Genomic DNA, 26,520 nt, shown 5'->3' on the forward strand with positions numbered 1-26,520 from the left:
GGATACCAAATAATTATAAGGCACAGCGGAATCACGGAGGACGTTGGTACGGTCGGCAATGTACTCCCTCAGCATCTTCCCAACTTTGCACTCCTTGTGATAGTACCCCGCGCCTAAGGGCCTGTGCGATGTGAGGGGCTGAGAAAATTCTCCCAGAACTTTGACAGTGTTCCCCTGCCTCTGTTGGTTTGGAGTTGTGTCTCTTGGTTGTCCAACGAACTGTGACCTCTGCTGCCAGTGTTTTCAGATGTGAATTTTTTTAATAGTTCAGCAACAAGGGCCTTCTGGTACAGTCCCATTTTTGTACACCTGTCCGCCCCAGATAAAGTTCTCCTTGTAGCTTGGGTCTAGAAGTGTCACCAACCAGTAATAACTCTCACGCCAAATTTTGAGAACGCGAGGGTCATGGGAAAGGCAGCATAATGTAAACTCAGCCATGCGTGCCAGACTGCTAACAGGCAAGACTTCCTTGTCCTCATCAAGAGGACGACTGACCATGCTCTCCTTCTCCTCCTCCTCTCTGTCATCAGGCCATCCACGCTGAACAGACGGTATGACAGTTGTGCAGGTAGTACCGTCTACAGCGCATGAAACTAGCTCCTATTCTTCCTCCTCCTCTTCCTCATTGCCACCCAATCCACGTTGGGATGAGATGAGGCTGGGCTGTGTGTAATCACCCTGTATGGTTCCTTGCTTGATCTCATTGTGCTTCGCTTGTGATGCATCCTCTTTAATTGTGAACAGAGAGCGTTTCAGAAGATAGAGAAGTGGGATGGTTACGCTAATTATGGCGTCATCGCCGCTCACCATCTTGGTGGAGTCCTCAAAGTTTTGGAGAATGGTACATATGTCTGACATCCATGTCCACTCTTAAGGTCTTATGTGTGGAGTCTGAACTGAATACCGTCTGCCTTGTTTATGCTGGTACTCAACAACTGCCCTCTTCTGCTCACAAATCCTTCCCAACATCTGCAGTGTAGAGTTCCAACGCATGGGGACATCACACAACAGTCTGTGAGCCGGAAGCTGCAAACGCTGCTGAAACACGGCAAGTAGAGATGAGCGTTGTTCTACTCGAACTGTTCGCCAATCTCAAATTCGAGCTGTTTTGGGCGGTGTTCGAGCCGTTCGGCGAACACGAACAATTTGAGAAAAATTCGGCTGTTCGAGGTTATGTTCGATAACTGTTCGTGCACCAAAATCATAACTGGATTTTTTCTCAGTAATGATGAAAATTAATGTTAATACGCAGTTTGAGTGTACAGCGGGGTGGGGGGAGGGGCAGGGGATGGATCTCTGCAGGAACAATGAAGATCTCCATTTTTTTTTCTCTTTCCCGCATTTACAGTGGGGAGGTGCAATCTGTCAGCCTATCAGCAGCGCACACACGGAGCGAAGTGCTTTTTTTCACACAAGCAAGGGCATGTGTCATTGGCAGTGAATGTCACATGTCCTTGCCCTATAAGACCAAGCCATTTTCCCCGTCGCCACCATTTTCTCACTGCTGCAGCTGCGTGTTAGACGGCACCGCTGTTGCTGTGTGCGCTATACCTTGTTAATTTCAAGCCAATTTTCGCACAAATATACAGATAGCTTGGGAGTAGGGAATAGTTGTGATTGCAGTCCTTTTAAGGACTAGGTTACAGCATTTCCTATGACTTTTATCAGGCAGGTCTGTGCTCTTAAATAGATAGGTTGTGGGAGTAAAGACTAATTGTAATTGGAGTCCTTTTCAGGACTAGGTTACATCAGTTCCTATCAGTTTTTGCCAGGCAGGTCTGTGCCAGTGCTGTGCAAGTTTTTTTCACAGCATTTGGCTGAATCTAGCAAAGCTAATCCTTTTTGGCCTATTGCAGAGTGTGTTAGTCAGTGGAGTAGCCTATCTGTGTTGCAAGATATACCACCTGTGTATAGAATACCAATTTTTTTACTGCACCTAGTGAAGTAAAATCTTTTGGGCATAGCATCATTCTATTAGTCCATCTATACTGACCTCCATCAGGTTGCAAACTGAATCTAATTTTTTTCTGCATCTAGCTCTGAAAAAATATTTGGCTTCTAGCTGTGTGTGGGTCTTGTTCTATTAATCCATCTATACTGACCTCCATCAGGTTGCAAACTGAATATAATTTTTTTCTGCATCTAGCTCTGAAAAAATATTTGGCCTTCTAGCAGTGTGTGGGACTTGTTCTATTAGTCCACCTATACTGACCTCCATCAGGTTGCAAATTCAAAATAATTTTTTGTATGCATCTAGCTCTGAAAAAATATTTGGCCTTCTAGCAGTGTGTGGGACTTTCTCTGTTAGTCCATCTATACTGACCTCCATCAGGTTGCAAACTGAATCTAATTTTTTTCTGCATCTAGCTCTGAAAAAATATTTGGCCTTCTAGCAGTGTGTCGGACTTTCTCTATTAGTCCATCTATACTGACCTCCATCAGGTTGCAAATTAAAAATAATTTTTATCTGCATCTACAGTACCTCTGAAAAAATATTTGGGCTTCTAGCTGTGTGTGGGACTTGTTGTAATAGTCCATCTATACTGACCTCCATCAGGTTGCAAACTGAATATATTTTTTTCTGCATCTACCTCTGAAAAAATATTGGGCTTCTAGCTGTGTGTGGGTCTTGTTCTATTAATCCATCTATACAGACCTCCATCAGGTTGCAAACTGAATATAATTTTTTTCTGCATCTAGCTCTGAAAAAATATTTGGCCTTCTAGCAGTGTGTGGGACTTTCTCTGTTAGTCCATCTATACTGACCTCCATCAGGTTGCAAACTGAATCTAATTTTTTTCTGCATCTAGCTCTGAAAAAATATTTGGCCTTCTAGCAGTGTGTCGGACTTTCTCTATTAGTCCATCTATACTGACCTCCATCAGGTTGCAAATTAAAAATAATTTTTATCTGCATCTACAGTACCTCTGAAAAAATATTTGGGCTTCTAGCTGTGTGTGGGACTTGTTGTATTAGTCCATCTATACTGACCTCCATCAGGTTGCAAACTGAATATATTTTTTTCTGCATCTACCTCTGAAAAAATATTGGGCTTCTAGCTGTGTGTGGGACTTGTTGTATTAGTCCATCTATACTGACCTCCATCAGGTTGCAAACTGAATATATTTTTTTCTGCATCTACCTATGAAAAAATATTGGGCTTCTAGCTTTGTGTGGGTCTTGTTCTATTAATCCATCTATACAGACCTCCATCAGGTTGCAAACTGAATATAATTTTTTTCTGCATCTAGCTCTGAAAAAATATTTGGCCTTCTAGCAGTGTGTGGGACTTGTTCTATTAGTCCACCTATACTGACCTCCATCAGGTTGCAAATTCAAAATAATTTTTTGTATGCATCTAGCTCTGAAAAAATATTTGGCCTTCTAGCAGTGTGTGGGACTTTCTCTGTTAGTCCATCTATACTGACCTCCATCAGGTTGCAAACTGAATCTAATTTTTTTCTGCATCTAGCTCTGAAAAAATATTTGGCCTTCTAGCAGTGTTTCGGACTTTCTCTATTAGTCCATCTATACTGACCTCCATCAGGTTGCAAATTGAATATAATTTTTTTCTGCATCTAACCCAGCCAATAGTTTTGGCCTAATACCACAGTTTGGCCACTCAGCTCTGCTCGGTTACCATCCATTGTTTTTTTGTGCAAACAACTCCAGAGTTGTGTATTATTTAACCACCAAAATGAGTGGAAAAAGGCCTGCTGCTGGTGGAAAGGGGAATAGGCGTGTTTGGAAGGGGAAAAAAGGTTGTGTCCGTGGGGTAGGTGTTAAAGCAACAGTAACATCTGCAGAAGAAAGACCATCTTCCAGCCAAACTAAAATGTCTACTTCTTTTAGCGGACAATGTGATAAGATCCCTTTCTTACGGCCACGCCAATCGCTACAAATTCCAGATGAGGCACAAAAACAGCAGGTGCTTCAACGGATATCAAGTGCTCCTTTAAGTGGGCTCTCCTCCACATCAACTTCAACATCACAAATACTCCAGTCCTCAAAGGTGTCACCCAAATCGCACTTGCTTCCTCACAGCTCCCAAATCTCCAGCTGCCCGTCTGAGTATGAGGTAGAACAGATGGTTGAGTCTGCAGAGCTGTTTACTCATACTATAGCCTGGGAATCAGAGGTCGACTCCAGCGCTTCTGTGAATCCAGACGAGGAAATGATCTGCACTGATGCCCAGAATCTTTATGAGTCGGATCCAGGACCAGACGCAGAAGGTTCTGACCATAATGTAGACCCTCATTCCCAAACTGTAACTCCTGTTGGTGGAGACAATGAGGAAGACGATGATAAGACTCAAATACCTGATTGGAGCGACAACTTTAGTTTTTTTGTCAGGGCAGGAACAGGTTGGCTCTGAGGACGACGGGTGTGATAACACACATGGTGATGATGATGAGGTTGGAGATCCCACTTACTGTCAACCCACAGTCAGCCAAGAGATGAGGTCAGCAGAGGAGGTGGAGGAAGATGCTAGTGACGACGAGGTCAGGTTGCGCCTTCCTGGACAGAGACGTAGTACTGGAAGCACGTCAACAACTGCATCCTCAAACACAACTCTGCCTCTCACCACAAGTCGTGGTGGCTCTTCAGGTCGCATGGGTGCTAAGCCTTGCATAGCCTGGGCATTTTTTCAGATCGATAAAGATGACCCAACTCGTGTTATCTGTAACATTTGTCAGCAAAAGCTAAGTAGAGGCCAAAAAATACATAGTTTGAGTACTTCATGCATGAACCGGCACATGGACATGAAACATAAGTTGCAGTGGGAAGCTCAGTGTGCTACAATGCGGCCTAGCCGGCCGGGCCAACCACCGTCTGCCATATCTTGTGCATCCGCGGCCTCTTCATCCTCTGTGACTGGGGGGACAGCAGTCACACCTGTTTTGGGGCGCAGACCTGCCACCTCTTTACCCGCAACAGCCAGCGTGATTGGCAGGTCATCATTTTCTTTGGAGGTGGTAACACCAGCTGGTGTTGAGCGCTGTCCGACATCGATAGCACCACCTTTGGATCAAGGCAACCTAACATGTCCGCCTGCATCTTCCTCACAGACCGGCAGTTTGCCGGGGACACCCTTATCAACCCCGTCTAAGCACAATAGCCAGCCCTCGGTCCCTCAGATGTGGACAAGTAAAAGACCATTTCCTCCTAGCCATGAGAAAGCTAAGAGGTTGAATTTCACCATCTGCAAGCTCTTGGCTACAGAAATGCTGCCTTTCCGCCTGGTGGACACAGAGGATTTTCGAGACCTTATGTCCGTCGCAGTGCCCCAGTACCAGATGCCCAGTCGGCACTACTTCTCAAAGAAAGGTGTGCCTGCGCTCCACCAGCATGTCGCACACAACATCACCGCTTCTTTGAGAAACTCAGTGTGTGACAGGGTGCATTTCACCACAGACACTTGGACGAGTAGGCATGGACAGGGGCGTTACATGTCGCTGACTGGGCACTGGGTAACTATGGTGACAGCAGGACAAGGGGCTGCTGTCCAAGTCTTGCCGTCCCCACGAGTTGTGCGTCAATCCTCTTTATGTCAAAGTTCCTCCACTGCTTCTGCCTCCTCAACCTCCTCTTGGTCTTCCACCTGCACCCAAAGCCTGTCTGGTCATGCCACAAGCTTTCTAACTGCGCAGAAGGGATCCTGCACACCTCCTTACTATGCTGGCAGTAGGGCTCAACGTCATCAGGCGGTTTTTACTTTGAAATGTCTGGGAAATGTGAGTCACACAGCTGAGGAGTTGTGGTCAGCTCTGGAGAACCAATTTCATGAATTGCTGTCTCCACTGGACCTGAAACCAGGGAAGGCCGTGTGCGACAATGCTGCAAACCTGGGTGCGGCCCTTCGCCGGGGCAATGTCACACACGTGCCTTGTATGGCTCACGTGTTGAACCTGGTTGTCCAGCAATTTTTAGCCCACTATCCCAGACTAGATGGCCTTCTGCAGAGGGCACGGTCGCTGTGTGCTCACTTCCGCCGTTCGCATCCCGCAGCTCAGCGACTTACATCTCTACAGAAGTCGTTGGGCCTGCCACTTCACCGGCTAAAATGCGATGTGCCTACCCGGTGGAATTCAACTCTGCACATGTTGCAGCGACTGTGGCAGCACCGACAAGCCCTGGTGCAATACGTTCTGACGTATAGCCTGGGCCAACGAGATCCAGAGGTGGGGCAAATCACGCTAGAGGAGTGGTCTCAGATCAGGGACCTATGCACCCTTCTGCACAGTTTTGAAATGGCGACGAAGATGTTTAGTGCTGATGATGCCATTATCAGCATGACTATTCCGGTGATTTACATGCTGGAGCACATGTTAAACAGAATTCGGAGTCAGGTGGTGGCACAAGAGGAGGTGGAGGAAGTAGAGGAGGAGGAGTTGTATGCGGAAGGGCTAACATCTGCAAGGTCCAGACGGTCGGCAGCACCAAGGCGGCAGGCATGTGAGGGTGGGGGAGATGGTTTTACCAGGGCGCATGGTAGCAGCCAAACTAGTGAGGAAGGTGCAGGAGCCCAGGAAGAAGTGGAGGACGAACTGATGGAAGACTCATCAGATGAGGGAGACCTTGATCACATTTCTGTTGTGCGAGGTTGGGGGGAGAGGACAGAGGAAGGAAGCATGATTGTTACCTCGCCACCAACACAACAGGGACTTGGTGCTCCTGGATGCGCAACACACATGAGTGCCTTCTTGCTGCACTACCTGCAACATGACCCTCGAATTGTGAGAATTAGAAATAATCCTGACTACTGGGTTGCCACACTGTTAGATCCCCGGTACAAAAGTAAATTTGCCGAAATTATTCCTGCCATAGAAAGGGATGCACGCATGCAGGAGTATCAGCAGAGACTGTTGCAGAATCTTACATGTGCTTTTCCACAAAACACCAGTGGTGCACGTAGTGAATCTCACAGTTCCAACATGCCAACCGTGGGACCGTCAAGTGTTCAGCACTCAAACCGTAACAGAACCACAGTATCTGCTGGTAACATCAGTTTTTCGGAATCATTTCACCACTTTTTTAGCCCATCCTTTGCAAGGCCACAGGAGACAAGAAGTCTGACACATAGTCAACGCCTAGAGACGATGGTACAGGAGTATCTCCAAGTAAACATTGAAGCCACGACTGTGTCACTGGACCCTTGCTCTTTTTGGGCTTCCAATCTGGATAAATGGCCGGAGCTAGCCACTTACGCCTTGGAGATCTTGTCATGCCCCGCAGCCAGCGTTCTGTCTGAACGTGTGTTCAGCGCTGCTGGTGGTGTGCTGACAGATAAGCGCACGCGGCTCTCCACTGATAATGTAGACAGACTCACGTTCATAAAGATGAACAAATCATGGATCCGAAACGACTTTTCTACCCCTGTGTCATCCTGGGGAGAGTAAAAGCTTGATGATTGGTTAAAATCACCCTACCAACCGTTTTAAGCTTTCAAATTACTAATCATGTTTATCTGTATCTTGACTGGAAAATAATTTGGGCTTTGTAGCAGTGTGCAGCACTGATCCTATTAGGCCATCTATAATAAGCTCCACCAGATTTAAAATTAAAAATAATTTTTAGCTGCATCTAGCCGGAAAATAATTTTGGGGCTCCGAGATGCGCAAGACACATAAGTGCCTTCTTGCTGCACTACCTGCAGCATGACCCTCATATTGTCAGAATTCGAAGTAATCATGACTACTGGGTTGCCACACTCTTAGATCCCCCAAACTTTTCGATCAACCTTTTCATTTTAATAAAGACCAAAAAAATGTTCATTTTTGAAATTATAAGCATTAGCAAGTTGTTAGAAACTGAAATCAAACAGTTTTCAACTCAAAACTTTATGCTAGGTGATGTTACATTTTCACATAGGACCCCTTGTTCGAAAGGAGCTTCTGAACTCTCTCGTCCATTGAATTTGTCAGGTTTTGGATGGTTTCTGCTTCAATTGTTTTGCATGAGGACAGAATACCCTCCCAGAGCTGTTGCTTAGATGTGAACTGCCTCCCGCCATCATAGACACTCCTTTTAATGATGCTCCAAAGGTTCTGAATGGGGTAGAGGTCAGGGGAGCATGGGGGTCACACCATAAGTTTGTCCCATTTTATGCCCATATCAGCCAGAGATGCAGATGTTTTATGTGCAGCATGAGATGGTGCATTATCATGCAGAAAAATGATCTTGCTGTGAAATACACGGTTCTTCTTCTTGAACCATGGCAGGAAGTGCTGTTTGAGAAAATCCACATACATTATGGAGTTCATCTTTAGCGCCTTCAGGGATCCTAAAGGGGCCGACAATCTCTCTCCCCTTGATTCCAGCCCAAAACATTACTCCACCTCCTCCTTGTTGGCGCTGTAGCCGTGTTTGCGTGGGGTGTCCATCAACCAGCCATCCTCCACTCAATCCATCTGGACCATCGAGCGCTGCACGGCACTCATCCGTGAACAAAACAGTTTTGAAATCAGTCTTCATGTAATGTTTGGCCCACTGGAGCCGTTTCTGCTTGTGTGAAGTGGATAGAGGAGGTCGACAGGATGGCGCATGCACAGCTGCAAACCTCTGAAGGACCCTGCATCTTGTTGTTCGGGGGACGTTGGAGGCACAAGCAGCTTCAAAAACTTGTCTGCTGCTATGACAAGGCTTTTTTGCCGCTGCTCTTTCAACCTGACGTAATTGCCTGTAGGAAAGAGTCCTCAATTTGCCCTTATCAGCACGCACACGTGTGTACTGTGAATCAGCTACATACTTCTTGATTGCCAAGACACTTCATCCTGATCATCGCACAATGTTGATTGTAGTCATGCCTTGACCTAAACACTCCACAATTTGTTGCTTCTCAGCAGCCGACACATCCTTTTTCTTTCCCATTTTGGCAGAAAATGTAGGCTGCTTAATAATGTGAGAGAGCCTTCTTAAGTAGTCTTGCCTTTCATTGGACACACCTGCCAAACTAATTAGCACAGGTGTCTGCAATTGCTTACAGTGATATAAAGAGCCCTGACACACATCACCATCAATGAGTTTAACTGACAAACAAACAAATTCTTCCCTTATCACTCCTAAACACTTTTTGCATAATAATTTGGAACGCAGTGTACATGTGCTTTTCCACAAAACACCAGTGGTTCACGTAGTGAATCTTACAGTTCTAACTTGCCAACCGTGGTCTGTATGGAATTGTTCAATAAAGGGCCCAAAATTAAGATAACATAGATGGGAGAGGTCTCTATGAATAGGAATTCCTAAGTATTTGATACCCTGTGAGGGCCAGGCAAAGGGAAAGTTGGACTGGATGGAATCCTATATGGATTTGGGGAGGGAGACATCGAGGGCCTCAGACTTCGCTGCATTGATTTTAAAATTTGACCATGTAACAAAGTGATCTATTTCAGCCATAACAGCATGGATGGATATATGTGATTGAGTGATATATACTAGGACATCATCAGCAAATAGAGAGCACTTGTACTCGGTGCCTCCCACCTCAATCCACCTAATATTGGGGTTATGGCGAATTGATGAGAGCAGGTGCTCCGTCACTAGGATGTATAAGAGAGGGGACAGAGGACATCCCTGCCTTGTCCCATTGGTGATTGTGAAAGGTGATGAAAATGTTCTGACGCACCCCCTGGGCCTTGGGACACCCGGAGCCGGACCCTTTTTGGTGGATGCTGGTGGTTGTAGTCTTCGTGGCGGCGACCCGGTTCCGTGGCTCAGGGCGGTCAAACCAGTGGCGGAACTATTTATGTGGTTTTGATGTTTAAATGTCCGACTACGCCACCCGTGGATTGCGGTCAGAGTGAACCGCCGCTACAGGGCAGACCGCTGAGGCTGGTGTTGTGGGTGCAGCAGAGCGTAACATAACTCCCCACGGGAGGAGTATAGCCTCAGGGCAGTGTATGCGGAGGATGGGGGTGATGGTGCAGGGCAGCAGCAGTAACGACACGGAGTCAGTGATGCAGTCCAGGGCCTTTACTCACAGTCCTTATTATCCAGACCACGTCTGCAGGTAACGGCTGCCCACCTCGTACTGTGCTCACCAGTTGAGGGGCTCAGACAACTCCCAGATAACTTTGGAGCACTTCACAGGACCCCCTTTGTGTGTCCTTTGTCTGGCCTTTCTTACCAACACTTCTGTCCGGCTGCTTCGGGCCTCCTCTTGGTAAACTTGGCGCCAGTTTCCCTGACCCTATGTGGTGCCTTCCTAGCGGGTGTAGCGAGGGGCTGCGCCACATAAAATGTCAGAGCCTCCGGTTTCTAGCTGAGGGTCGTTTCCTGCCTCCACTAGTTCGGGGACCGGTCTCCCCCTTTGGCCTGACCCCTCAACGCAGGTGGATTCGGGCGTGCGGTGGCGACTCGCCCGTCCGCACCCCTGGGATCCCTTCATTCCTCGTTCCTGGAGCCTTCTCCGCTCCTCTTCCTTCCTTCTCCCTCTTCCAGGCCTGGGCCTCTGTTACTAGGCCCGCCTCCGGAGCAGAGCTCATGCAGAGCCCCTGCTCCCTGCCACTTCTGCTCAGACTTCTCTGCACTGAACTAAGATGGTGCCCACCTTTTATACTCCCTTCTCAATGCACCCAGGAACTGCTTCCTCCCTGCTCCTGCACTACAGGGTTCCCCTTCCTCAGTGTTCCCTCCCCCCACTCCAGCCAGGGACAGGGACTGTCGTGCCCATCTCAGGGGCATATTGGTCGCCCTGCCCCACGGCAATGTGGTGTAATGCATGCAGGTGTCGGGTCCTGATCCACACTCCATCCTTACCTGAGAGTGAGATATCACACCTCTGGGTGAGGTGCAATACGTCTGTAGCAACCGAGCCCTCAGGGTGCTACAGTTCCATTTATCTTCAGCCTAGGTGACGTATTGCGATACAGGGCCGTGATTTTGGCTATAAAAGGGTCCCCTAGACCCCTACCCCAAGCTTTTTAAGAGAATCATATATGGCGTGCCAGGAGACTCTATGGAATGCTTTCTCAGCATCCAACGAGAGTATCTAATTACAAATTTTTAACTGCATCTAGCCCAGGAAATACTTTGTGCCTAGTAGCAGTGTCTGCTAGTCAGCGGATTATCCCGGCTGTTAAGCAAGCTACACCACCTGTAGTTTAGACACTTAATTTTTTCAAAGGAAATGCTTCGGGACCATGGGATACTCAGTGAAGAGCATCAGGAGGCACCCCAAGGCATAGGGGCTGGGACTGGCAGTAGGATGCCTTGCGGTGGACAGCCGAGCTCGATCCTTATAAAAGCTTTTTAACTGCAGCAGCTTTAGTGGACGCTACTGGAGCTGGAATTACCGCGGCTGCTGGCATGAGACTTGCCCTCCAATAGATCCTTGTAAATGGATTTAAAGTGTATTCATTCAAATTAGAGAGACAATTTAAATTAAAAAGCTTAGAGCTGCCTCCACCACAGGGGGGCTCGCTCGACCCACCAGCGGACAGGCACCAGTATTGGGAGAGGGGGGCTGGCCGTCAGGGTTCACCGCGGCTCTGGCACAAACCCGGCGACACGGAGGTGGCACGGGCAGGAGCGGACTGGCCGTGTCGGCTTCTCACTTTTTGGATTTTAGAAGGGCATGACATGCCTATATCTGTGTCTCCCCCTCCTTTTACTCCTCCACCTCTTTTATTTTCGCATGACTATATGTACTTGTCACTTTTCCATGTGTTAGTTATGTCTTCTGAGCAGTTTGTCAGCTTTTGGACACCTTTGAAGGTGTTTTCTATGTGTTTCTATGTGTTTTTGTTTGCCTGCCATTGGTTTTAACGGTGTTCGAAGGTGTTCGACGAACAGTTCGACGAACAGTTCGGCGAACACACGGGTGTTCGACGAACCGAACCGAACTCGAACACTACGGGGGTGGCTCAACACTAACGGCAAGGGCGGCGGAAGCTGTAGGTGACTTTCTAAAATGGGCACACAGGTTGTATACTTTAACAAGCAGATCCGGCAGCTTCGGGTAGGATTTGAGAAACAGCTGAACCATGAGGTTAAGCACATGAGCCAGGCATGGTACGTGTGTGAGCTCGCCTCGCCTCATAGCTGCCACCAGGTTCTGGCCATTGTCACACATGACCATGCCTGGCTGTAGGTTTAGGGGTGTGAGCCACAGATCTGCCTGCTCTTTCAGAGCTGTCCACAACTCTTCAGCATTGTGCGGTTTGCCACCTAAGCATATTAGCTTCAGCACAGCCTGGCAGAGGCAGTGCTGCAGTGCTTCCAGCTTGTGACTGATGTGGTCATTTCGGAGATGGAGGCTGAATTGGAGGAGGAGGCTGAGGTGGATGAGGTGCAGGAACTGTAGACTGTGGGGGGCAACCCTGATTGACGTAGGGCCCGCAATTCTTGGTGTCGGGAGGACGTGTTCCATCCCAAGGTCCGACTGGGACTCGGCTTCCACTATGTTAACCCAGTGTGCCCACAAGCACTTGCCCATGTGTCCTTGGTTAGGTGGACTTTCCCGGCAACTGAGTTTTTGAGGGCACGTCTAATGTTTTAGGACACGTGCTTGTGTAATGTGGGGACGGCACACCGGGAGAAATAGTGGTGACTGGGGACCAAGCGCCGTGTTAGAAGGGCGGTTGCAGACAACTTTATTATAATGGAACGCAACCGACCCCGGGGTCCACGATGCAGCCTGGAGAACTGCTGCCGAACACTTTCCAGGTGGAAAGAAAAGCAACCAACTTAAAAGATAAACCCTTCCGTGTTACTGCACACAGGAACGGGTTTAGCGGTTCGCTCTATCTCCGTTAACAGAACAGGAGATGTGCGACTGGGAAACTATCTGTAGCCCTGTTACTTCACATGGACTACACTGGCGGCGCTAGGGTGCGTGTGTGACTACGCCGACGGGTACACGTGCCTCCGGACTGAATGGTACTATTCCATGTGGCAGACAGGCGATATCCGTGGATAGGACGTCTGCAGGCTGCTCGGGGTGTTAGGCGACCCCTTTGGCAGAGCCAGACTGCTAGACAAGGCTACCTGCCTACTTTCACTAGCTTGCCTACTTTCACTACGTGGAGGACAGTCGTCCACACACAGCATCACTTGCTTAATGATCAGAGCGCGCCACCATGTTTGTGGGCAGGCCTTTTAAAGACTAAGCCCTGCCCACCGACGCGCCATTGGTGACGCCACCCGTGGAACAATCAGGCGGTGCCAGGTCACCGGGTCAGGTGGGTGCCAAACCACCAATCATGATCCACCAGGTCACGGGCATGCTCAGTGCGGCGAATCCTGGACTTAGATTCCAAAAGCCCTGTCTCCCTCCGCAACCTATGCTTAACATTGCTAGGCACAAATACCCAGGAGACAATCTGTACATCTCGTGGACCAGCTAGGCGTTGGAGTTGATGACAATGCTGAGCAGCATCAGCCCTGGCTGGACTGAAATGAGAGACCACAAAAGGTTCTGGACCCATTTCGAATCCAGCAACAGACTGATGCCTAACATTATCCCCCTTCTCTTGACACTCACCTTCCTCCATGAGCAGGGGGTCATGAATGTGGTCCACCAATTCACAGGGAAGATCCTCAGATTTGTGACCCCTCTGGTGTACAGGGTACTATTTTTTAAAGCAGGGGGCAAACTTAGTAGACTCCCCGCGTACTTTAGTATTGCGAGCCGTGAGCCACACTCCGTCGCCCGGATAGGATATGGGGGCAGGACGACGAGAAGTGACAACCGACTCTCTATGTGTGGAGTCCGTCATGGGTAACAGATGGGGAAGACCAGACAGACTTTGGCGGAAAGATTTATCTCTCGCACAGACGGGATACGCGAGAACAAAGTCCTTGACGTCCTAGCGCCACCGGGCCACCAATAGGACCGTTGAAGGGACTTAGTGGTATATTTGACCCCCAGATGAGCTCCGATCTTAGGGGCATGAGCCCAGGAGAGCACCATATTCTGTAGATTAGGGGAAACAAACGTCCTCCCCTACGGAACCTGGTTAGAGGACACTGCAGCCACCCTCTCTACCTGAGAGTTCTTTTTGACATAGTCTGACAAGACCCGGGTCGCGAAATGTGGAAATTTAGTAGTGTGGTGTTGGCTGCTTATTTGTGCTTGCGTTCCAAGGACTGGGTTATGGACAACTGAACCCTGCGCTGGGACAAGGACGTGCTTCCTGATGCTGCTAGTTGAGAGTGTGCAACGACAGGTGCAGGGCAGCAGGCATCTTCGCATGCACCATGGACAAGGGATTGGCTTGCATGCACAACAGCGGAAGAAGCAGTGGTGCCACCTGCAGACACAGTTCCTGGACCATGGAGTTCGGCCCACAAAGTTGGGTTATTTGCTGCCATGTGACTGATCATGCTGGTGGTGGTTAGGCTGGCAGTTTTGCCACCCCTGCTGATGCTGGGCTGGCAGGTGGTGCAAATGACCTTTTTGGGGGTATCGGCAGAGTCTTTAAAAAACATCCAGACTCGGGAAGACCTAACACTTGTACTGGCAACTTCATTCGTGTTGATGCTACGGAGAACTGTTGCCTGCCTTCTGTTTGCGGCCACCACACTGCTTCTTCCTGCCTGTTGGGGTGCTCTGCCTCCCTCCCCCTGTGTGCTGCTGTCCTCGTTCTACATGTCCTCCTGCCAGGTTGGGTCAGTTACTATATCATCCACCACCTCGTCTTCCAGTTCCGCACCCTGGTCCTCCTCCTGACTTTCTGATAACTGTGTCTCATCATCATCCACCTCTTGTGACACTCTCCCACCGTCGCCTTTGTGTGACCATGGCTGCTCAAATATTTGGGCATCGCTACATGCGATCTCTTCTTGCCCCGCTTCAAGTGGACCAGGCGAGAGGCCCGAATCTATAAATGGAAAAGTGAACATCTCTTAGGAATATCCAAGTGTGGGATCAGTTGTCTCTGGGCAATTGGCATGGTTGGAGGAAGGAGGTTCGGGGTGAGGAATATGCGGTCCCTACTCACAGCTACTGAGACTTGACTGTGTGGAAGACAGGGTGGTGGTGGTGGTGGCTAAGTGACTGGAAGCATTATCTGCTATCCAACCAATAACCTTTTCACATTGCTCTGTGTTCAATAGTAGTATTCTGCGGTCCCCTATTAATTGGGACAGGAAGGTTGAGCAAGAAGATGTGGGTGCTTGTTGTGGCACAATTTCAGCTTGCCCACAGCCTCGGCCTCTGCATGCACCATCACCATCACGTCCAGTTCCCCATCTCTTGCCACGTGCCTTGGCCATTTTAAATGGAGGACAATATCTTCCACGCTCAGTACAAATGGCTGAATTTGGAGCTAACTTATATGTGATCCGTGTGACGGACAAACCACAGTTATAAATAGCTGGATTTTTAGCGCTGTAATATGGAAATGACCTGGCTGTATTCTGCAGTGTTAACAAGCAAATGGCACAAAAAAACGGTGTTCACTTGATTGCTTTTTAAGAAAATAATGAGGATTAAGATCCCAAAAAATTTATTCCTGGCCCCTGAGACCTGGGCCTATGTCTAGAAATATCTAACAGCAGCAGCAGACAAAACTGGATTGGAGCCTCCTGTGCTGTATGCACTGCAGTCTGCTATATACACTGCCTGCCTGATATCTCTGCAGATGGATTAGTCCTCAGAAGGACTGTTTGTTGAGATGGATATGTGTCTCTAATACAGTTTGGTATACCTACACTAACTAGAAACAAGCAAATCTCTCCCTAGCTCAGCAGCAACTCTCTCTACACTGTCTGATTCCGGAGTGACTGTGACGAGCATGGCGGCGCCAGGTCTGATATAGACCTGATGACTCTGTGCGGCCAGCCAATCACTGTAATGCCACAACCAACATGGCTGAGGCATTACAATGAGTGGCAGGCAATCCCTGCATGTTCATGGGCTCTGTAAAGAGTGGCAAACATGCAGGGGGACCCGAGCTCCCGCCCGAGCAACTCCGGAAATACTTGGCGAGCGCCGAGCATCTCGAGCAGTGAGATGCCCAGGCAAGCACCGAGCAGTAGCGAGCATGCTCGCTCATCACTAGTATCTACCATTTCAGATGATTTTCCAAGATAAGTTATGGTTTGCTTATACATGAGAAAAAACACAATGTTTGCTTATTAGCCAACATTTTTTTTTAAGTTTACTGGTCACATAGAAAAGAGAAGATCCTTCTCCCGTATCTCTTTTTGGAACAATCATCAGAAGCAAAAGCATAGAGAAAATTATACGGCAGTACTAAGCAGAGTAACTGTGAATCCATCTCTAGAATTTTGAATAAAACTCAGTTGAAACTGTAGCACTGTCTTTGTGTCTATCTGCTTCTGGTTATGTCCAGTGGTTACCTTTTCCTCATATTTCCTGCTTTATACACTTCTATGTAACCTCATCTCATGGATTATTGAACAGGAGAAGGATTTGGGTATTCTGGCTACAAGCAAGCTCAGCAGAAGTGCTCAATGTCAAGTAGCAGTTGCAAAAGCAGATAGGAATTTAAGGTGTATAAAAATAGAAATAAAAAACTGTAAACTCTTTGTAATATTACCCTTCCATAAATGCTCTGTAAGGCCACAACTTAAATATGGGATCCAGTTTTGAGGTCCATATTCTAAAAAGCATATTGGAAAGCTAAAGCGTGCTTGTTCAAAGATAGACAACTTTATTATTACACAGGATAGAAAGTTTCTCTTATAATGAGAGGTTAGAAAATTTTTGAATATTCAATGTAGAAAAATGGTGATTCGGGGGTGATTTAATTTATATGTATATGTGCATATGTGATCAATTTTATAAGACGGGGACATCATTATTCCTTCAAAGCACTTTTCAACGGACTAAAGGACATTCATTATGTGCGGGGATAGGCAATTCCAAGTATGCTTGACTATGCGGCAGCAGGTTTACTAGTCCTTTAGTGATAATCTACTGCATATAGAACAGTGATTTTAACAAAACTACAGCAAGCAGCCCAGTAAGTGACACATCACTGGAATCAGGGTCTCTGTCTCTACATTATAATGGTAACAGATTTCTCTTAAGATCTTTAAATTCAATACTCACTAATAAGTCATGTATTATGGACTATTTAGTCGTAAATCTTTGACCTTTTAACAAGAGCGAGCAAAGCTTTAAAAATTATCTGTAAAATGTTTTCAATTCATTGATATTCCATCATATTTTTTTTTCCTTTGTAGTTTTCTTGCCATTTTTTATTACTTATCACCAAAAATATAAGCTGAAAAATTCCATATTGCGTATTCAGTCCTTGCACTTTAATTTATATTTTAGTAGTCTTGGGTTTCCACCAAAGCTTTTCAATCTGTAGGTAATTTATTAGTCACTAGTAGAATCAATTTGTCAATAGATTTAATGCATACGATTCCACCGAGAGGTCACCGTGTCGATCACAATTACTTTATGAAAGATGACTTGTGGCTATTATTAAAAAGTTATTATTCCGGTTATTACTTCATCACTGAATTGGGTTCCTTTTATTTCACCATTCTTTTTTCTCTTTATATATCAGGTGTATTTAATTTTTTTATTAGATTATTTTTAACGTTAATATTAGTTTTGTTTTGATAAGAAAGTGATGTGAATTGCATATTGTAATCATTCATATACTTGTAAGTGGTCGCTCACACAGTATTTCAATAACTTTACATTATTGAGAAACGATTTATTCTTAAAGGAAGTGTTTGATTCAAATGTTTTACTAATCAAACATACATAATAAAAAATGAAAATGTTCTGATCCTTTTTGTTTTAGTTAATGGTTTATTAAAAATGTTACATTTGTACATTTTAATATTTAATTTATTTTACTTAAACTTTTGTAAACTATTCAAAAAGAGAGTTTTGAGCATGCTCTATAAGGACGAAGGAGGGGCAAATATGAAACTTAGGCAGATTATGCTCTCTCAACACCTATCCCAGTAATAATTATAAACTGGAATAATGAAGAGATCCATTCGAATATAAAAACATCAATCTTTATTATTAATATTAAAATAAATAACAAAACAGGAAATGCCTCAAAAAGTGGATGCTAAACAAATCCCAGTATATTATATGCTACCTTTCCTATTGGGGCACAGAATATCTGTTCAAAAAAATCCCCCCAAAATTTGGTTAATGCGTATATCACACTATACTCAACCAAATAACCTTATAACTGACCACTAAGATTATATAATAGTGCAAAAGACTCTGTGGAATAAAACCTCTAAATCGAAGTATGCTATGAAGAAGCGAGTGGCGAAACGTGCGTCGGGGTGAGGAGACTCCACTGCACAAACCTGTCTTTGTTACAAGTAAGTAAAAACTATGTATTATCCTTACTCTTTTTTTGGTACTATATTCATTCATAAAGTAGATTACTTCGAAGTACACATGGTGGGTGTCATTATCATACATTTGTAATAGCGGTATCTTTGCATTTAGTTATGGCCACTAATGCATTTTGACAGATGGTATCATAACATGGAGATGTGTTAAATTACTTATTTAAATTACTAATTATTTTATTGTTATAATAAGTAAATTATATGTTTTATTATATTATGTTATATTATATTATATATATATATATATATATATATATATATATATATATATATATATATATATACAGTACAGACCAAAAGTTTGGACGCACCTTCTCATTTAACAATTTTTCTGTATTTTCATGACTATGAAAATTGTACATTCACACTGAAGGCATCAAAACTATGAATTAACACATGTGGAATTATATACTTAAAAAGTGTGAAACAACTGAAAATATGTCTTATATTCTAGGTTCTTCAAAGTAGCCACCTTTTGCTTTGATCACTACTTTGCACATTCTTGGCATTCTCTTGATGAACTTCAAGAGGTAGTCACCGGAAATGATCTTCCAACAATCTTGAAGGAGTTCCCAGAGATGCTTAGCACTTGTTGACCCTTTTGCCTTCACTCTGCGGTCCAGCTCACCCCAAACCCTCTCGATTGGGTTCAGGTCTGGTGACTGTGGAGCCCATGTCATCTGCCGTAGCACCCCATCACTCTCCTTCTTGGTCAAATAGCCCATACACAGCCTGGAGGTGTGTTTGGGGTCACCTTTAAATCTTTAAATGAGAAGGGGTGTCCAAACTTTTGGTCTGTGCTGTATGTTATGTTATATTATATGTTATATTATTATATTATATGTTCTTATAAGTAAATTAAATTACTTATTATTAAATTACTAATTTTGATAAGTCAAGACTATGCTCCCTGCCTGGAAAACAAGCACTACTTGTTAGAACTCTCCTGTTAGGTTTTTTCTAGTTTGCTGGTCACATGACCATTTTTGCCTAATTAATCCGGCTCCGCCCTCCTGGCCTTGCTGGACTTCATTGTATTACTACTCTTGAGCTAGCTTGGTGCTCTGTTACTGTTCTCTGTTAGTTTTGCTAGGTCTTCGGACCTCTATGTTCTTTGTTGTGTGTTTGTCTTTGACTGCTACAATTTCTGCTAGGAGGTGTCCAACTTTATCCCAGTCCCTAGTTCTTGTAGGGATCCCTCCCTTGCATCTATAGGTCTTCGTACAGACTAGCCGAGGACTTTAGCGGGTCTGATCGCAGGATCAGGTCCCCCGTTACATCGTAGGGATCCAGTTTAGTTCTTTTGTAGGGACAGATCTCCTGTCTTTCCTTAGTGCTTGTAGCAGATCATAACACTAGTAGCCTGTGTGGAAGTCATTATTACAGGGATTGTGCTTTACATAGGGCATGGACGGAAGTATAAATCAGAACGAGATTGCAAAGCAGTGCCGGACTGGCCGGTGGCTCTACCAAGCCAAGCATGACAGCTGCATAGAAATATATGAAGCTTCCATGCCTGGGTAGGGAGAGCCGCCGGCCAGTCCATGCACTGCTTTCCGATTTATATGGCCGTCTAGCTGCGCCCTTAAAGTGCTTAACGCTAGGCTCAAAGATTTGTTATTATAAAGGATATTAAATGTGACCTGTAGGTAGTGGTCATACGGCCAAGGATTTATTTTGTTGTAATGTAATTTGCTATTCTTGATGTGAAATTATAAAGCTATCCAGTTTTAAAAGTAAATTACTGTCTTGGAGGTAACGTTCTTCCTGCACTTTTACTGTATGGAGATGGCTCAGCAACCACACAGTATATGTTCTGGCTGTGCTATACAGCTTTTACCCAAGAGTAACTGCTCTAAAAGTTTAATGTCTCATGCTCAGTCATGTATATAGGAGGTTAGGAATGGGGTGGGGTGGTAAGATGGGAAGTAATTATTAAAGATGTGCGAATTTATTCTACTTGAATATTTAAAATTCTTTATTCTCCAGAAAACAGACTTTTTGTTATTCGCTGTACACCAAATTAGCAAAATAGCTGCAATTTGGCTGAATCATAGAGGGCGAGCAAAGGTTAAAAGAAAAAAATAAATATCAACTAATATTCACCTGACCACTCATCCCTTCGGGCCACCCTCGCTGTCCCCCATAGGTTCTTGGTGTTTCTTCTAATCACTGCGCATGCTGAAACCTTGGGCCAATTTATACTAGGCTGGAACATCTGGCCATGACTAGGCTTAGGACACTGCTCTGCATGCGCATCATAAGGTCACAATGGCTGGACATGGCTGGACATGAGCAAATAAATTCATGTGGAATACAATTCCACTCTAATTTTGCAAAAATCCGTCTTTGCCAAAATGCAGTTTTCTAATTTGCTTCCACGAGGATTCAGCAAAATGCATCTTCTTATCCTTGCCGCTCACCCTGAAATCCCCAGGCCTCTCCTACTGTTTACTATTCTGGCTGCCGCCAAAGGGAGAAATGATGCGTGTGATCTGTATCTCACAGAATTGCAGGAAAGAGAACAGGATTCAAGTCCAGGGTGAAGCTCAACACAGGTCAGATACCCTGCACTGTTAGTTCAGGAAGTCTATCATCAGGCAGGAAGATAAGGACTAGAAGGAATTGTGTCACAGAGATCATCTCCCTCATGAAACCCTCCCCTCTCCATCGCCATGCAGGATAAAGAATGCTGTGTACTATTGAGTCCTTGTAAAGGAAAAGCCTGTGGTTCTGTATGCATTAAAACTGTGCTGTACTGTGCTACAGGATAATAGACTGTGTACTGCTGTGCTGAAAAGGAGATTGTATTGTAATTACTGGAGCCTGTTGCACAAACGAGAAAATTAAATCGCACTGACCATGCCTCATTAAATGTTACTGTTCTACCATTTATGAGGACTCTTGTCAAATGTGTCTGGTCAGCAATTGAATCTGTCCTGTGCCTAAGAGAAGCTGCAGCCTATGGTCCCCGGAATAACGATTCCCCCAGGATTCCAACGAATTCATGTAACCGGTCTCGCCACTACCTGAACTTAGGCGGTGTGCGTGTAACATTGGTGGCCCGTACGGGGAATCCTGAGTGAGAATTAGCGTGTAGAAGGAGAAGAGGAGAAGTGTCTGGAAAAACAAAGCAGCAAAGCACCTCAACTCATCTCTGCTACACCAGTTTAAGGGGACCAGCCATAAAGAAAACTCACTGGCAGCAATGGATGTGGAAATACAAGTGGACAGAATCGGAATTTACTACTACCCTGTGATTATCTCCCACCACAACAAGACTTCCTAGATGTAGACCGACATCGTCAGAGATCGACTAAGGAACTACCACAGACTGAAGCTCAGGAGGTGGATAGTGACCTTGAATATCCGATTGAGAAGAGCACACCATTATATTTCTCGGACCGGCAAGGAAAGGTATGTACTATCTTCAGGAGAGTGAATTAAGTCCTGAGGCTCCAGAGTTCGTACCAAGGACTACAGATGAAGTTCAATTCAGATCTGATGATCAAACACCGGTCCCTGAAGAGACCGATCGACACTTACGAGAAGCGGAATTACCTGACCATGCAGAAACAAGTGACTCAGGAGAAGTACAGGAACTTACAGAGGCAGGTCAAAGAGCATCTGAGGAAGCACGTAAAATGAGTGTGGCGGAAGAAACTCCTGTGACCGAAGAACCCGTGGTATCTGAGGAACAACCCACCAGGAGGATGTCAACTCTAGAAGTGAGGAGGCCCGTGATGCTGACATACGAGACACTTGGTGAATGGAGTCAAGTGCCAAGTACTGTTGGCTGGAAACAGGTATCTCTGCCTGTGGACCAGGTAAGACCACTTGAGTGGTATTCACCACCGAGAGGCACTATGAAAGATGTTGCCTGGTGGAAAGACTTGTTTTCATGCTTTGATTTTCCTTAAAAGACTTTGTAGAAACAAAGAACTGTTAAGGCCTAGTGAGAGAGAGAGAGATGGTTGAAGACATACGAAAAGCTCCAGCTGAAGAGACGCTGATTGTGTTAATTGTGTATTTCTTACAGGAGTACTACAAGAAAAAGGTTGTAGAATAGGTTATTATAAATGTTTATAAATGTTATGCCAATTTGTATATAAAGTTACTCAACTTTCACCACTGTCTCAGAATTGGTCAGATTGACCAATTAAGACGAATGTCGAGGACGACATTCAAATAGGAGGGAAGAGTGTGTCATGCAGAAGTAGTGCTGTTTCTTTAAAAGCATTCAGCAACTATTAGAAGTAAGACAAGCACATGAGACAGGAAGTGTTGTGCTCTAGAAGCATCCAACAACTAGAGGGGTTAACACAGTCACAGGAGAAGGGGAGTGTTTTTGCAGAGCCCCAGGGGGATTGTAGGGAAGTTGTTTACTATTCTGGCTGCAGCCAAAGGGAGAAATGGTGTGTGTGATCTGTATCTCACAGAAGTGTAGGAAAGAGAACAGCATTCAAGTCCAAGGTGAAGCTCAACACAGGTCAGATACCCTGCACTGTTAGTTCAGGAAGTCAATCATCGGGCAGGAAGATAAGGACTGGAAGGAATTGTGTCACAGAGATCATCTTCCTCATCAAACCCTCCCCCCTTCCATCTCCATGCAGGATAAAGAATGATGTGTACTATTGAGTCCTTGTGAAGGAAAAGCCTGTGGTTGTGTATGCATAAAAACTGTGCTGTACTGTGCTATAGGATAATAGACTGTGTACTGCTGTGCTGTAAAGGAGATTGTACTTTATTACTGGAGCCTGTTGCTCAAAGAGACATTTACATTGCACTGGCCGTGCCTCATTAAATGTTACTGTTCTACCGTTTATGAGGACTCTTGTCAAATGTGTCTGGTCAGCAACTGAATCTGTCATGTGTCTGAGAGAAGCTGCAGCCTATGGTCGCCCTGAGTAACGTTTCCCCCAGGACTCCAACGAATTCATGTAACCGGTCTCGCCCATATCTGAACTTAGGCGGCGTGCGTGTAACATAAGGATATTACATTTATTATGCTTTGGGGTCTCGAGTGACCCCAATGAATATTAAAAGACATGAAATTCATGGAGAATAACTTTTCTGCAACTCAAATTTCTCAGGAACATCTGCATGAGCAGGCGATTTCAAAATTTGTCTGATCATCTCTAGTCTTGATGACAATAATGATGCGCACTCTAGGTTAGAACTAAGCCTCGCAAGTCATAAGGTAGCAACGTCGAGACGTCACATCGTGCACCGGGACGTGTGGGGCCTGGTCACGGTCGGTAGTCCTTGTTTAGCATGAACAGGCACAGGGATTCAGCAGTGGTAGGAAAAAGAAGCGAGGAGGACCATACAGGGCACAAGGAACTGCGTGAGTGGCTGAAGAGATGAGTGGTGAAGTATTGTATTTTTCCCTTCATTTTACATTTTACAAACATTATCAGAACATTTTTACAGGAAAGTAAACACCCTAAAAATGAAACAAAAGAAAAATACACCAGAATTTCTTTTATTATTATTATTATTATTATTATTATTATTATTATTATTATTATTTCCTTTCTTTTTTTAAATGCATCATTCCTGTTTTTTAGTTCATTATATGGTAAAATGAATGGAGCCAATAATATTTAACATACTTAACTTAAATATATATTATATACAATATGTACTTATATATGATATGTATATATGTATATATTTGTGACACTTGGAAGGAGAGAAGAGAAAAAAAAATGCCTGCATCACCAAAGGATTAAATATATATTAATTATCCCTCTAAAGCGCAGTGCTACCATTTTTCTCCATGATTCTTCTAATATCCCGCGGTTGAATTCTCCGCTGCAGTAGAGTAATTGATCCTTTTTTGATAAGACATCATTCTAAGCATAGTTCGTTCTTATTATACTTACCACTTTCTTTTTATTAGCTGGGAAGCTCCCGTTGGACTTAACAAAGACAGCGCACAGCTTCACATCTTCTGGATGAGTACATTTGTCCTACAGAACAAAGCGCACATGCTTAATAGGAAAAGAACAACAGCTAGCGGTCCTGACAGCGTGTATCATGAAGAATATTTCGACTAAATGTCTGTTATTAATCTAAAGATTAAAAAAAAAAAGTAAAATGTATATTTAATTATGCTGTGGGTGTATCTATGAGGCATTCAAAGAATTAATGCAGCTCTCTCAATATCACCCCCCCAAAGTTATGACAGTTTTTAACACTTTTTGCAAACATATTTTGATTCCTAATTCTATGTACATATTGGATATAAGGTCCAAGATATAGATCTGTATATTAATGCTTATAGCCCTGGTGGCACTATTGGTCTGGAAGAGGCTCTCACATAGAGATCACAGGATCAGTCGAAGCAGTCAGCAAAAGCTGATGGTGGAACAATTGACAGCTATCTAATGTGTTTTGGGGGGGTTTATTTTTACATTGATGATCACAATAACATTGCACTACTAAAGTATTGCAGTGTATCACTGGAGTGATTGAGCTCTTGCAAGTTAAAATACTTCAGTGAGAATAAAATTAAAGTTGAAAATAAGTTAAAAAAAATTGTTGAAAAGTAAGTATGGCAAAAAAATTTCTCACCATAAGAACTGTATGTTTTACATGAAAAATACAATAATAATAAATAAAAAAGACATATGATTTGCATATTCATTTTTAAAATGACACAAGATGAAACCAAAATGGTGCTAAATAAATGTATTCCATAAGAAACATTTTCCTACTGCTGCTTTCAAGGAATTTTTTTTAAATTGCTAAAAAAAAAATGTTCTTGTTCTGATTAAAGAATATACATCAAAAATATCAAAAAATAACACTATTGAAAAATATAACTCACTATACGGAAAAAAAAGCACCTATACAGCCAAACCATTACTTCCATATGTAAAAATGTCTGTAATCCACATAATTTGTTCTAAGATGACTGAAGTGTTTGAAAAATATATATCTCTGTACAGTGATAGCCAGTAGATGGAAAAATATTAAGATTTGAGAGTCCTCAGAGTTTGATACCTTTTAATGGCTAACTGAAAAGATGGTCACATATTTATACACAACAAACAGGGCGAGCTTCTGGTTCCGGCTTATATCCTAAATCATGTGATAAGGCTAATAAAAGGGTCACTATTGACTTTTAGGATTTCTACTTCCTGTAGGTGGCACTAGAGTTCTAGTCCTCTTCCTCTCTGAAGAGACAATTTGTATATTTCCCAGAGGAGCATTGTGGCTTTAAAAGTCTACTCACAGTGACATGCTTAACATGTCACTCTCCGCAGGGAGAAATGTTACCCTTTGGATACACAATAGGGCGCAAAAATAATGCAATAGATGAGACAAGTGATGTGAAGCAGAGCTATCACTATAGGAGAGGGAGAAACAGTTGTGGCCGTAAATATTGGAGTAGTTCATAGATAAGGAGTGTGAAAGTTTTATTGTCCTGTGGTTGAGGTCTGAAGACTTGAATACAGTTCTAGATTATAGTTTGCTATAATGTTAGTTGGGCTTTTTTCTATTTTAACATCTAGAAGTATAGATATAACTTACCTTGTGGTTCTCTGCATCCACACCACGGCTGTTGCGCTTAGTGTTCACCCTTTTCCTTCTTTTTCGTAGAACTATATAAATCTGGACATACACCAGGAGTGTGACAATAAAGGGGACATAGAAGGATACAACAGAGGAGTAGATGACAAATGCAGGGTTTTCAATGAGGCACTCATTAGAAGCTGGAACAAAAAAAGATTAGAACAGGATCATTCTTTACAAATGGTCCCCTACACACCCTTATTTTTTTAAATAGTGGCAATTCAATTAAAAAGGTTGTCCATGACTTAAAAATTGACGTCCTTTCCTTAAGCTAAGTCAGGGTTGGGGAACCTTTTTCCTGCCAAGGGCAATTTGGATATTTATACCATCCTTTGGGGGCCGTACAAAGAGTGCACTAACTCCACCCACAAAGTACATCCTGACTCTGGCATTGGTGTCAGGATGTAATCTTTCATTGCATGAGCCCCAGAGTTCAGTAGTGAGCACTGAGTGCTTGTGCTCACAGGACAATAAAGAAATGAAAGGACTGGCAACAGTCAAAATACAACTGGCAGTCCAAGCAACTGAAGGCTCCAGGAACCTGCCCCGAGGACAGATAAAAGGTCATTGAGGGCCGTAAACAGCCCATTGGCCTGAGGTTCCCCACCCTTATCAGATCTGTGGGGG

General features: G+C 44.4%; 1 protein-coding gene across 4 annotated transcripts in view; it reads right to left on the reverse strand.

The window, feature by feature from the left end:
• Window positions 1-26,520, reverse strand: part of DRD2 (dopamine receptor D2) — a 497,224-nt gene that overhangs the window by 33,648 nt on the left and 437,056 nt on the right. For all 4 annotated transcript variants that reach the window (XM_073656997.1, XM_073656995.1, XM_073656996.1 and 1 more), the window contains 2 exons: window positions 25,852-26,033; window positions 24,198-24,284 (listed from right to left, as the gene is read on the reverse strand). In XM_073656997.1, the coding sequence (XP_073513098.1) occupies window positions 24,198-24,284; window positions 25,852-26,033 (269 nt within the window). The remainder of the gene's footprint in view (window positions 1-24,197; window positions 24,285-25,851; window positions 26,034-26,520) is intronic.

Source organism: Phyllobates terribilis, unplaced genomic scaffold, assembly GCF_046119375.1.
Source record: "Phyllobates terribilis strain yellow unplaced genomic scaffold, ASM4611937v1 Scaffold_12__6_contigs__length_324123572, whole genome shotgun sequence".
NCBI classification, from domain to species: Eukaryota; Metazoa; Chordata; class Amphibia; order Anura; family Dendrobatidae; genus Phyllobates; species Phyllobates terribilis.